Source organism: Nicrophorus vespilloides, unplaced genomic scaffold (assembly GCF_001412225.1).
Source record: "Nicrophorus vespilloides isolate i.1.1-1 unplaced genomic scaffold, Nicve_v1.0, whole genome shotgun sequence".
In the NCBI taxonomy this organism is placed as follows: Eukaryota; Metazoa; Arthropoda; class Insecta; order Coleoptera; family Silphidae; genus Nicrophorus; species Nicrophorus vespilloides.
Genome location: NW_017100088.1, coordinates 27,780 through 42,631, shown reverse-complemented (window position 1 = coordinate 42,631; position 14,852 = coordinate 27,780). Strand labels below are relative to the sequence as shown.

Genomic DNA, 14,852 nt, shown 5'->3' with positions numbered 1-14,852 from the left:
GTAAGTAAGAAAGTGACAAATAAGAAAGTAATAAATTTAAAAAAATCAAAAAAAAACATAATTAGTTTATTTACACATTTACCAAGTATTGTTTATTTACACATATGTCAAGTATGTAATAAATTTAAAATAAAAACAATAAATTTCGACAAAATTTGTTTATTTACATATTTGGATTTGGATCTTTAGTACATTTACTAGTTACAGTTTAAATTTAATAAATTTATAAAATGAGTTTAAACATTAACTAATATCAGTAATATTCTGTATAATTATAAGTTAATTTGCTTAATTTATTATGTGGAATTGGACAAGTATTTGTTGACGAATACTGAGGCTGAAAGAGGCTGAAGCCCATAACAGTCTGCATTATTTTTGTATCACACCCTGTAATATGTATGTAAGCTAACATAATAAATTCTAACCAACCAGTTGACGAATACTTGTATTATTTCAAGAAATACTTGACGATTTACTTGTCAAGTAAGTAGTAGTTAACATTTGTTTTCAGAGTGAGATTGTGTAGGCTGAAGACTTCTGTAAAGGCAATTTGAAAATCCATTATAAATTGAAAATAAAATTCGTTTTCGGAATTAATAATTTGTTTTCGGTTGAATCAAGTTCGTAGAAGGGGAGAGTAATAGGTGTTCGGTAAACTGCGTTTGCGGTTCGGTTCAGTCTTTGGGAACGAAGTTGTGCAAACATTTCAATTTCAGTTGTGATGAGAGGGAAACGCTTTCAGTGGAATTCGGTTCTCTTCCCTCCTCTCGGCATCGAGTTTAACTTGCAATCGTTTCCCTGTATTTATTATGTGAACTAGAGTTACACAATGATCCTTGCATCCGTGTTATCGAGCGACGAAGGTAAAACATGATCTGGACTGTGCAAAAAAAAAGAAGAGAGAGAAGATTGCTCACGGTCAGAGGACGCGATGAGGTGGGACTTTTGTGAGAAATAAGTTTCCGGGTCGCGTGATAGGAAGCTAATGCCGGGGCGTTGCTTTCAGTAACTCGTAATCTGTCTTGGAGACAGGATTCGGGCAGCTGTCCGACCCCTTTCTTGACTAATCTAGTAACCATCCAGACCGTGCAACATTGTCCTCCTTTAAAGCCATCCTGGATAATAATACTCCACTGATTATAATGCTTCTGTCTTCTTATTTTTGTTTTATTTTGTTTTTTTTTGGCATCTCGCTATATCCGGTAACAGTCTTTCGTTGTATGAATAATATATATAATTTAATATTAAATTTGTAAACATTTCGAGCGGAGCCGGAAATCTTCAGCTCGAATTTTCAGGCTTTAAGTTAAGTTAAATCCCCTTTAATCCTCATTAACTTGTCACCACCCGTATAAAACCCAAGTTCCCGAGAGTCCATACAAAATTAGGACTTAAAGCTCTACAAAAAATTTATAAGAGAGTATTTTAAAGATTTTCTTAACAAATTAGTAAAGAAACCTTCTTCAAAGAATTATAATGTCTTGATTTTTAATTTCCTTTCATATTCAAATTTATGTTGTGATCATTAATTAACATGTATACAGTTTTGTCCTCTTCATAATTAATGACAAAATACAGTAGGAAATACGAAAATCTCTCATTTTTTCTATCTTAAAAGAAAATAATCGCAAACAATGTTATTTTAATAAAAAATTTCATATTAATTAAAGGATTTTTCAGATTTACGGCTCATATAATAATACTTTATTTTTTCATTTTTACTTTTATATTCATAATTTCTTTATTTATTTTTTTAATTAAAGTTTTAGTTGCATTAAATATATATAATAATTAATACTGAAAATTTGCATAAAACTATTACAAATAAAATTGTGTAAAATCTTCAGTTGAGCAAACCATGAAATGGGCTTACCGAAAATAAAGTTAAAATCAAGGTTTCATGTGTCCAGTAGAAACACCAGAGTGCACATTGTGGAGTGCCACGAAGAGCAATTAAACAACCACAATTGCAAAACTCTCCACTTCGTAAAAGCAATTCGAACTAGGGCAGAAGTTGCAAAAAACGAACGCACTTGCTAACATATGTATTTTAATCATGACCAGGTGAGAAATGATGAAAAATATTACTTCTAAAAGTTTTATATCAAATTATTGAAAAATATGAGCAATCATGAACATTACAATTTTTAAAATAACTCGATTTCCATTACTTATTATCTGTTTTTTTAATTTTTTCTTGTTATTTTCAAAAATTTTATATAATCATGTCACCAGTTCTCAAGATTTTAGATACATTTTTCTTGAAATTATATAAAAGTCTTATCACACAATCTAACTTTCGTATATTGAGATTTAATTTCTTAATATTGACTTCGTTATGCACTTTTTACAGTAAACTTCAGTCAGAATATAATTTGATATAGAAAGTTAAATACTAATTTTTGATTATTTTCATCTTCATGTCTTAGCTTATGCTAAGTATAGAGTCACATATATTCGTAGTTTTATGAAATAAAATTTGTGTTGAAGAAAAAGCACCAAATTTACATTAATAAATAAAAATTGGTAATTGGTAAATAAAGAACATATTTTATTTTAAATTTATTTAATTATGAACATTCAAATTATCTATCTACTAAATATACATGATTCAATTCACCATTAATGGAAATTCTCCTGTACAAATATGAAACAATTCCCATAAACGCAGCAACTAATAAGCCAATGCACAAACAAAACATCATTAAATAAACTATTATAAATAATGGAGAGTAGTAGTAGTACAATTTCAATGAATTAATATTTGATTTGTAAACATAGTGAATGCATCAAACAGGATATTTTAGTTATTTTCAGACAACTGGGAGTTATCATTTTTACGTGTAATAAACGGAAATACCGGCGGAGCTGCATCCTGCCAAAAGTTTAAAATACCATCGACGAATTGAAAGGTAAATATTTATGGTGCGCTTAAATAAATAAATGGGAGCGTATGCACGGCGTAACTACACATGTGAAACAAAAAAATACGTACACATAAAAGAAACACATAACATCATGCTGGTACATGCATCAAAAAACACGTACCTGACAGCAAAAAAAATATACAGAGAGAATCAAAAATTGACACTGCAAAATTGTGAAATTGTTAAGTGCAATTGCATTTAAAGTGATTGAAATTGTTAATTATTACATGATACTTGCCAAGTAACTTATCAATAATTTTTAAATACATTTTGTTGTAAATAAGTTCATAAGCCAACAGAAAAAAAACTTCTTCTAATATTAATACGAATATAAGCAAAACCTCGCACAGTACGGATTCAAAAATTAATATTAGTGTTGAAAACCGGACTAAACAAGAACTTTAAAACTGCATAAAAAATATAAACAATAAATATAGAGGTAAAATAATAATTTTATAAAGTATTTGTATAGATTTTATTTTGCCGAATTTTTAAATTTAGTTTAATTTCCAAATTTTCTAGTGAATCTGCACTGATTGAAGTCGTACTAATCGAAGTATTGCTGTATAGTGATATTGACTAATCGAGGATTTTAAAATTGCATAAAAATAAACTACACAGAAAGAGACTTAACGGTTGAAAGAAAAACAGCGATCATTTATGCATAAAAAAATTATTTTGTGTACTAATTTATTAGAATTTATTTTTATTTTGCTCACTAAAATTTAGTTTTTAAATTTTTAAACCGTAGTGAATCAGCGTTGATTGAAACCGTACTATGCGAGGTATTGCTGTATAGTGAGATTTGTTATTCAAATTGGTACACTTTCGCATTGGAGCTGTAACAATCTTTGTAGTTTGTACGTACCCTCATTACTAATTTAACAAAACGCTTTAGTTGTTAACATTCAACATTTGCAACTTCAAGAACAAGAATTTTTCATTCTCTATAAATTTCTTAAAAGACAATATTCTTAATTATGAAAGAGTTATGAACAATTTTAACAACAAATATTTTTTTAATCTCAATGCCTTCTCTTGAATTTCATGAGTAAATACTTTAAGTTATAAGTTTCAAGTTTTTTAAGTTGTTGTAGTTAACTTTAAACAACAGTTTGTAGATTGTACTTACTTTAACATCAATTTAACACAAACTAGTAATACTCAATAACTGCAAAATCTTTAAGAACAAGAATTGCACATCCTTGCCTTCTCTCAAATTTCATAAGTAACAAATGTAAGTTATTGATTTTATAAAGTTTTCATAATTGTATTTTGTATACAATTGATACAATCAATTCACTGCTTTCAATTTCAGTAATTATAATATTTTTAAGTACTAGAATTCGTCATATTTACATACAAAGTAAATATATGTATCTAAAGTTAATCATTTGTGTCTTTTCTACTTTCATTTACCATTTACCATTTCATTTCATCAGTCTATTCGGAGTTATTGAATTTAACACTGCTTAAATGGGACTCTTCTTTCTAAAGACTTAATAATTTCAACATCTTTAAGAATAAGAAGTCCACATTCTCATAAATAAATCAAGAGACCTGACCTAAATTTCTTAAGTACTAAATTTAAGTTATTGGTCTTTTATAGTTGTCATAATTGTGTTTTGTATACATCTTAAACATGAATCAACTACTAAGAATCTGCAATATCCATACCTTTAAAAAGAAGAATTCATCATCCTTAAAAGATATATCATTAAGAATTATAGTAGAAAATTAAAGAAAAAGTAAATTAACTGCTAAGATTCGTCAATTGAAGAATCTTTAAGAATAATAATTCCTAATCCTTCAAAGATTTATGCTTAAAAATAATAATAAATAATTTCATTTAAAAAAAAAAGAAAAAAAACTAAAGCAAAAACATTTGTAATATTAAGTGATGCAATAAATTAACTACTAATATTCATCAATTAAAATATCTTTAAGTACAAGAATTCCGCATCCTTAAAAGATTTATCCTTAAGAATAATAACAAGTAATTTCAATTAAAAAAAATAGTAAAAAAAATAATCTAAAAAAAATAAAATCATTTAAAACTGTCATAAAACTGTTCTGAAATGCAAACATTAATATATAGATGGCGTTTACGGAGTTTTATCGAAAAAGTAAATAATCGAGGGTTGCGTGAACGGTGTTTAAGGTGATTACCATGCGATGTGAAACATTAGTAATCTTAATGGCATTTCGAATAATGTCCTGCCAACCGCACGAATGCAATTATAGCGTTATAAATTAACAATCATTGTTACCAACAGATACGGATATTAGCCGGGACTCCTGATAGATGTTAGTAATATGTAATAGGGTTGCACATGATGTGCAGCCTATTACCGACGTCATTACTCACTTGCAGCAATTTGATTCGTTTTATTATTTACATGCGTTATGGTTCTAATCCTAGGTGGTCAATTAAAAAAAAGGATAGTACAAAAATTTACATAATAATTTCTATTTTGAGGTAGAATATTTCTAAACTGTATCAGAAATTATTTGATTATATTATTTCAATGATAAAAGTATCGTACAGACAAATCTGTCAAAGTTACATCACTAAAAAATAAGTAATGATAACAAAAAAAAATATATTTGTTAGTAAATTATTTGTATGAAAGTTTTATAGATATTTTGAGATTTATTAGACGATGCAATAATCCCTTAAAGCAAAACCTATGTTTGACTTAATAACAAACTTTGAACAAATTTGATTCGAGTGCATTGCAGTGTGTATTAAGATATCGTCGACAATGAATATTCTCTGGAAACAATGAGATAAAGCAATGTCCTTTGAAGGGAAATCAATGTTTCACCCACACCCAAACATTAATACAAACCCTTAATGCGTTTTTTATTTTATTTTAATTTTCTTATTTTATTTTTAAATTTCATAGCGTTATGCTTTCGCGAAACTAATTTCGAAGAAAACTTTTCAATCTTCCGCTTTTAATAAACCATCCTGCTGCAGGCGAACCGCACGAAATCCATAAATAGCCCTAAACCATCGTCCCTTTTTTTTATTCAACTCTTCGCTCCTTCCGTTCCGACCGTCGTAACTTTCCCGGAACTTGATTTTTTATTGCACCCTGTTATTCAGTCTTGACCGCATACAAAACGACCTTTTTATTGACTGCCGCTGTATATTTTTTTTGTGTGTGTTTACCTTTCGTCCCCCTAAGAATTACTATGTATGTGGAATGGCGGGAAATTCAATTTTGTATAATAAATTATGGTTTAAATTGATATTTTCAGAATAATCTATTTTTGTTGTACAAAATCAATGATAATAAGTAGATTTATTTATTAATCTAAAGCTAATTGCAAACATGATAAACTACTTCTAACATAAATATTAATTCAAGCAAATCCTTGAATATTGGGCTCCGCTAATATTACTGTTTGAAACCGGACTAATCGAGAACGCTACAACTGCAGCAAATGAATTACAAAAAAATAGAGACTTGCCAATATAGACAAGAATAGATTTAATTTTTATGTTACTGATTTAAACTTTAGTTTTTCCGTACTGTTGGAAGCGTACTATGCGAGGTAATGCGGTATAGTGATATTGATTATTCACGTTTCGCTAATATCACTGTTTGAATCCGGACTAATCGAGGACTTTAAAATTGCATAAAAATAAACTACACAAAAAGAGTCTAAACAGTATAGATAGAAAAAGACAGTAATTTATGTAAAAATAATAATGTTCTGTACTAATTTATTAGAATTTATTTTTATTTGGTTTTCTATTGAAATTTTCAAACTGTACTGAATCCGGACTGATCAAAGCCGCACTATGCGAGGCACTTCGAAATAATATGATTCATTATTCAAGTCGGTACATATAATAATAAAGAAAATAAACTCTTCATTGTCATTGCTTTATTAAGTTGGTACACATTCGCAATTAATTATAAAGCATTGTAATAAATTCTTAAAGGACAATAGCCTTAATTATTATAGGGTAAATAACTTCACATGGATTTCATGAGTAATAACGTTATACATTTTAAGCATTTTTTAAGTTGGTTAAGTTATTTAGTACTTTGTAGTTTGTACATACTTTAACATCAAGATACATTTGGTTCTCTTTTTATGCGGTAGATACGTTCCACAGGAAAACGCATAAAAATAAATCGCACAAAAAAGGACTAGACACACGTATAAAAATAAAGGATAGATTCCATATTTTTTTAAAACCGCATAAAACTAAATCAATGAGTTACAATATACCGAAAATCGCATAAAAAAGAGTTTATTAAATTTCAGAAAAATAATTAGTCTTACTATATTCTTTCTGAAATGTTTATTCATAATTTTATAAAAACGTTAACAATCATAGACAAGTTTATTACATTTCAGTAAAATATAATCTTAACATATACCTTCTAAATTTATACGGAAAAATTTTACAAAAAAATACAGAAAATTTTTATGAAAGTTAATCTTTCTTCATATTTTTTTCTTTTGAATTATTATGAAAATGTTCGGCATAATTTGTGAAATGGTTTGAAATCAATTTTATCACTAGAAGAGATAGTCAGCATATCAGATCTATGTCCTGAAGATAATGATTCTTCACAAGTAAAATTAGTCTCAACTTCGCATGTTGATTTTTTCCCTTTGACAATATAATGAGTCATTAAACTTTGCGATGGCTTTGCTATTTTTTTTTGTACAATTCCTGATATCCAGAAATGCAATTCTGAAGCTCGCGTTGAAACTTGAATTCTCGTTCAGAATTATCATCTTTTTCGATGAAATGGTTTTCCAATTTGTGTCAAAACGTGTCAAAATGGCCTAAAATAGTTATTTAAAAAAATGCTTCTTGAAACAAAAACCGCATAAAAAGAGGACCAAGTCTACTTCTTTAAAAACAAGAACTGTCGCTGTAAATGTGTGTGTGTGTTTACCTAAGACTATATATGTAGAATGACGGGAAATTCAATTTGGTATAATAAATTATAGTTTAAATTGTTATTTTTCAGTATAATCTATTTTTGTTATATAAAATCAATTAGAATTAGTAGATTTATTTGTGTATATATTATTTATTGAATGAAAAGCAACGAATAAATAATTTGTTTAATTTTATTTAGATTGATTATTTCAAAATATATTATTTGTCTAGTTTGTTGATCAAAATACAATAAAATAGATTGTTTAGTATATATTATATATATTATTTTGTATTATCTGTCCAACAAATTATTTTAATTAATTATAAAATCTAATTAGAATTAATAGATTGAATAAAATATAAATATATAAAAAACAAATACAAAAAACTGGATTATTTAACACTAAAATGTAATATTTTTTCATATATTTCTTTCTAATTGATTCCTTTTAAAATCTGTTGAAGTTAATTCCAATTGACTGATTTTTAAATTTAATAAAAAGACAGTCTTACCTCGATTAACGAATTGTATGCATTCCAAGAAATTACTATGATTTCAAATGTGAGAATGTCAGAAAGAAACGAAAATGAAAAACTTTTTTTACGAACAAAGAAAAAGTTTGATTAAGAGTAAACTTACATACAAAGTTAAATCAAATTTTAAAATATTAGTCTAAAGTTAAAAATGTATGCCTTTTTCAATTTCATTTAACAATTGTCTATACGGAATTATTGCATTTAACATTGATCGCTTAACACTTTTACTTCCTAAATCAGAATCATTTTTATTATAAATAATACACGTTTTGAGTTTCTTTTTATATCTTTGATTATTAACATTCTTTTTGAAGAAGATGAAGACAAACATTGCTAACTAAAGTTTTCTAAATCTTCTACTGATAAAGTATCACCTTTTGCTTAGTGGATTAATTTGGATAATTTCTCGGGTGTTATATACCTTTTGTAAAGTTTTTTGTTACAAACAAAGAAAAGTTTACTTCAAAGTTAATTTAAACTATCACAGTTAAATCACATTTTCAAATATGAGTCTAAAGTTCATCATATGTGCTTTTTTCACTTAACAATAATACTTCTTCCTAAATCAGGATGATTTTCACTAAAAAATTAATTTAATGTCACGTTTTCAATGTCATTTAAGAACCTTTTTTAATTTTTGGTAGTCAACATTTTTTTTACAAGAACTTCTTTAATTTTCTTTATCTCCATTGCTAACTAAGATTTCCTAAATCTTCCCGTGAAAAACCATTATATTCTGTATTCAATAAATTCCATCTAGATAACTTTATGTCCAACTTCTTGCATTTTTCACATAACAAGAACACTTCTTTCTAAATCAGGATGATTTTCACTAAAAATGTCATTTAATGTCACGTTTTTAATGTCATTTATTAAGCACCTTTTTAAATTATTGGTAGTCAACATTTTTTCTACAAGAACTTCTTTTTATTTCGTCTTTATTTTCTTTGTCTTCGTTGCTATCTAAAGTTTTCTAAATCTTCAAGGGAAAAACCGTCTTCTTCTGTATTCAATAAATTCCATCTGGATGACTTTATGTCTAACTTCTTGCCTTTTTCACTTAACAATAACACTTCTATCTAAATCAGGATGATTTTCACAAAAAAAATCATTTAATGTAACGTTTTTAAAGTCATTTAAGTACCTTTTTAAATTTTTGGTAGACAACATTTTTTTTCTACAAGAACTTCTTTAAATTCGTCTTCATTTACTTGGTCTTCATTGCCAACTAAGGTTTCTTCAATTGAAAAACTATCATCTATATTCAACAATTTCCATCTGGTTAACTTTATTAACTAATTTGTTCCATGTAATTGTCTTCTTTAAGTAATTTCTGGTCATATATTGGTTAACATTGCAGACTTCGCAATATCAAAGTTTTATTATCAGTGGCACCTTCAATATATCATAACAAGTAGATATACAAAATATTAGTAACAATTATTTTCTCCGGAATTTCAATGTTCGTAACTTCCAGATTATACAGTCTTTATACCTTATGAATTCAATAAAAGATCTTTTAGAATATGTAAATAGAACAATTTTCAGAGAATACTAGACTAAACCATAGTCTTAGAAGGATAATCAATAGATCCGAAATGTTTATTCATAGTAATAGCTTTTACTATTAGGCTTAATTAAACAGGGCTGAAACAATATCTTAGGCAGGTAAAGCCCTCCGAGATATCTAATTGTTTAGAAAGCACAATACCAAGGAGTAACCGATGTACTTGATCCGGCATATATACCTTTGACTCTAATCCATTAAGTTGAATGCTCGAGGTCAGCGCATTTTGGTGGATTCCCCCACATACAAATCCCCCTACGCCCTTTCACCCCCAACAAACTCCTATCTTTGTGCGGATCGCTTTAATCAGTATCAAGCATTTACCATCGACTACTACGACTATCGTTGTAGTACGTTTTGAAATAGTGAAATCCGCGAAAATAAATGTAAAAAAAAACATATATTTATATACAGAATTGTGAACAAATCAAAATTGGGGCGCATCCACAAATCACACAGCAAGCACAAAGAGATTAATCAATGCAGGAAATATGAGCCAGATTTATATTTTAATTTATGCTTCGGGGTGTTCCAACCCATGCAAAAAAAAAGATGTGTATGCATGCTAATTACTTCAGTTTAAATCAAACTAGACGACAAACAAAATAATTTAAAAATAAAAACGCAAATCTGCTACGCAATTAAAATATTTAAAAAAGCGGTTTTTAAAAAAATATTCAAATATTCACACACAAAAAAAAACTCATCTTTTTTGCTTTTCATTATATAATCAATTTTTTAATTAAAGTACAGCAAAGTGTGCATTCATAATTTTTTTTGGTTAATAAATTTGAAAATATTGGCAATTTTAGAAGAAGAAAAAAGTATAGGAATTAAAGATTTCTTAAAAAAAAAACTTTTTAATGAAATGTAAACTATTATTTTGTGAATGAAATGATGGAAATATTAAAAATATACACGTTTTACAAGGAATGGTGAAAATATATATACGTTTTTCTAAAAGTCATAAAAACCATTTACCTTGTTTCATTGAAAGTCCTGAAATAATGGAAACAATTAATATATTAATATACGTTTTTTGAATAAATGATTAAAATAAATTAACTTATTTCATGGTTTCAATAAGAGTCATAAAATGATGAAAATTAATTTACGTTTTGGAAAAAATAATGGAATAATAAAAGTTAGTTTTCTGTGAATATGCACAAACTTAGACAGAAATACTAATAATCAGAAGTATATTTATTCTATTGATTCTCCAAAGTTTTCTACAAAACAGCTTTGGAAAAAAATGATATTTAATACATTGATTTATAATACTTAAAAAAATAATATTGAAACAATAATCGTTCAGATTATTAAAAACAATCATTATTTGCTTTCACTTCGAATTTTTGAAAAAAAAAATTACTTTTCTATAAGTTTGTCCATACTCAGAAATAAATATTCACCGTCAGAAGTACATTTATTATATAAAGTTTCACAAGTTTTTTTTACAAAATAGCTTTAGAAAAAATTGATATTGAAAACATAGACTTATAATTCTTAATAATTTAATATTGAAAGAAACAAGAAAATATTTCAGATTGATGACAAGTAAAAACTGAAACTGGAATATTTCGTTCACTATTAGCGTTTGTTTAGCATTTTTGATAAATATAAACTAAATTTACTATTAAAATGATCACCAGAAGTAAAAAGTTCTGAGCGTTTTGGTTACATGGCTATAGTGGACCATATCTCACGATGTATACATTGCATCTTAACATTCTATACTACGACTTAAAGGCAACATAACGCTTTAATAAAAGTTATTTGACAGTTTTTTGTTTAATGAATTCAGTAGTGTGTTAGAGCGTTCCGAAATGAAGGTAAAAAAGAGAAAATTTGATACATTCTTCTGTATCAGTACGAGCAAGGGGAAAAGCGGAGCAGGTGGCCAAAAAATCTTGTGATGTTTATGGACCCTATACAGTATCGAATGCAACAGTAAAGCGTTGGTTCCAATACTTCCGTTCTGGTAATATGGACGTCAAAGATGAGACAGGCTCTGGTCGGCCAACCGATAAAATCGGACCAGCATGCGAGCACTTATTCCATTGCCCAGGAACTGAAGATTAACCAGAAAACCGTTTGGAACCATTTGCATAAGACTGGTCTCACGGAGAAGCTCGGTGTATGGGACAAAACGCTCAGAACATTTTTCTTCACCCAATATTTAATTGTATGTTTACAATTTTACATTTTAATTCTTAATTATACATTATAATTCTTACTAATTAAATAAACAAAACGAAACAATATAAATATTTCAGTTTCATGATGTTCGAAGTAAACAAATAAAAACTGAAACTGTGATATTATTAAAAAAAAACACTGTTTGCATTAATACCGTATTCGACATCGAATGAACTTTGCTTTTTCGACGTAATAACTAATAAATTGGTTTAATTCACATTGATGTTTTTAATGATCATATCGAATGAATAACTGCGAAAAGGCTTTAAAATAAAACAAGCAAAACGGCACAAAGAGAAAATATTGATCTGCATTTTGTTATTAAACTTATTGATGCATATTTAATACATATAATTGCCAATTTTATCTACTGATATTCCCAGTTTCCCAATGAAAAAAAAATATACATATGAAACATATTCTCTGACAACAATTAATTTTTGTTTTAATAGAGCAAATTTAAAGCAATTATTTTTGTAATTTTAAAAATTATTTTAATCTAATTATCTTTTTCAATGGTTTTTTTTAACCTGTAATTTATATTATATTATGTTTATATACAATTGAAGTTGTTAATTTTAGAAATTTCAAAATTATACAACCTTTATTTTCTTATAATTCAATATTTTATTTAGTAAATACATAATTTTGAAATTTCCAAATTATCAAAAAGAAAATTGAAAAGATTATTTCTAAAATCTTTTAACAAAAAGAGTTTCTACTATTTAATTTAGATGTATACTGCATTCAGTTTTATGATGTGAATAACTGTGTAAGAGATGACACATACTTTTATTTCAGGGATTGGTACTAGTGTATATTGACTTTTCTGTTGACAGTGTAACTGACAGTTGCTATTTAGTTACTTTCATTAATGTTACTACAATTCGATTATCTACGTATAACGAGTATGTCTTACATAAGTGACTGCAGTGTTCCTAACAAATATAGTTTCTACTATTTCATTATATACATATCCACCGACTTACGAACTCCCGGACTTACGAACAAAATTCTATCCTTTTTACAAGGAGATATATAGTGATAAAAAATTTAACTGTCCAAACATACATTGATAATTTCTTTAATAAAATATAATATTTTTGGATTTGTTGCATTTGTTTCTTTTGTCGTTTTTTATTAAATAATTGTGATGTCTACATTGAAAAGTATTTGTAAGTAAGTATTTTGTTTATTTTAATATATATTTTCAAATTTATGCAGTCAGTAATACAGAATTCAACAAAAAAAAGAAAAAACCATGATAAAGTCTTAGCATACATAAGTATATTTTGATTTTTTTAAAATTCCCCAGACTTACGAATAAATGCAATGGAACAGAACTAGTTCGTAAGTAGGGGGATACCTGTATTTTATATTTCATTCATTTTTATGGTGCATCCACACTATGTATGACATGACATAAATTCTTCAGGCGTACCAACCAGTGGATTTCATGTAATCTAAGTTTATTGACGTTTCCATTGACAGTTGCTATCACATATTACTACATTTAGTTACTTCCATTAATGTTCCCATAATACGAAATACTACTTATAAAAAGGAGATATAACGAATATTATGACTGCGTTGTAATTTTATATAAGTGTAATAATGTAAATATGTAACAAAAAATCAATATAATTACTTCGAGTTTTGTGTTTACGTAGGTGAAAATAATCCGGTGGTAATAAAAAAAATGAGTTAGGCCAAAAGAAACGCTGGTAATGATAATTATGGCCCTTTGTGTATTTCAGAATACACGCGCAGTTAGTAGTAATACTAAAGCAGAAAATTTTTGCATTTTTGCCTGCTTTGTTTCGCAGCCCATAATCCTATGTAAATATGTTGGGAAGTGGGTTGTGGAAAAGTAAAGCAAACTTACCAAAGGTGAATGGCCATAGGGCCAGCAGGAAAACCCAAACGACGTCCGGCATCCTGCAGGTGAAATATTTATTTTATCCTGCAACAAAAGCATAATCAAATGAAATTTTTATACGTTGCGAAATACAAACACAAAAAAAAGAAAAGAAATACAAATACAAAGAGCAAAACGTGGGTCGAGCGAAGGAGATCCCTATTACGTATCTCCTCCACGAAGGAGCCATAAAAAGATCCAATAAACAGGCCGGCGCAGGAAATACACAGAAAGAGAAAGAAATACATAGAGAGAATAAGAATAAAAAAAAGAGGAGCATCAACAACAACGAAAAACAAAAAGGGGTTGAGCGTTTTGTCGCTTCCTCTTCTATATGTTTTTTTTTATTCCACCCTCAGCGATATTTACACATCGGGTCTAGATCATAGTTTACTACACACATATATTTTTTTTTACTTTGTTTCCTTTAAACCAATCCTTGCGAACGCCTTTTTTATGATCCTTCCACCCTTGACTGCAATCACATCATAAAGCAGCGAACCACTTTTTTTTTTGTTTTGTTTTCGGATGATATTCAATTCGAGGCCGCAAGGATTATTTTCAAATCTACCGCCGCATTGTTATTATGCGCGATTACGTAATCAGGGTGGACGGCGTTTGCTTTCGGTGTTAACGCAATTATTCGTCGCGCTTTTCTGAATTTATTTTTTGGTTTGCTCTATCCTCTCCTCCGGGCTAAACCTATTTCCATAATCAGTTTCGTTGCTGATTACATTAACTTTAAGCTTTTATTTGTCCGTGCATCGCGTTTTAGAAGGTGTTTGC

General features: G+C 28.1%; 1 protein-coding gene across 2 annotated transcripts in view; it reads right to left on the bottom strand.

Moving 5' to 3' along the window:
- Nucleotides 1-14,107, bottom strand: part of LOC108567426 (Ig-like and fibronectin type-III domain-containing protein 2) — a 59,951-nt gene extending 45,844 nt beyond the window's left edge. Inside the window, exons 1-2 of one of the 2 annotated variants that reach the window (XM_017927890.1) lie at nt 14,034-14,107; nt 10,931-10,948 (exon numbers count right to left, since the gene is read on the bottom strand). In XM_017927890.1, coding sequence (XP_017783379.1) covers nt 10,931-10,948; nt 14,034-14,085 — 70 coding nt within the window. In that variant the 5' untranslated portion in view covers nt 14,086-14,107. The remainder of the gene's footprint in view (nt 1-10,930; nt 10,949-14,033) is intronic. The other variant, XM_017927891.1, reaches the window with a different exon arrangement.
- Nucleotides 14,108-14,852: the final 745 nt, after the last annotated feature.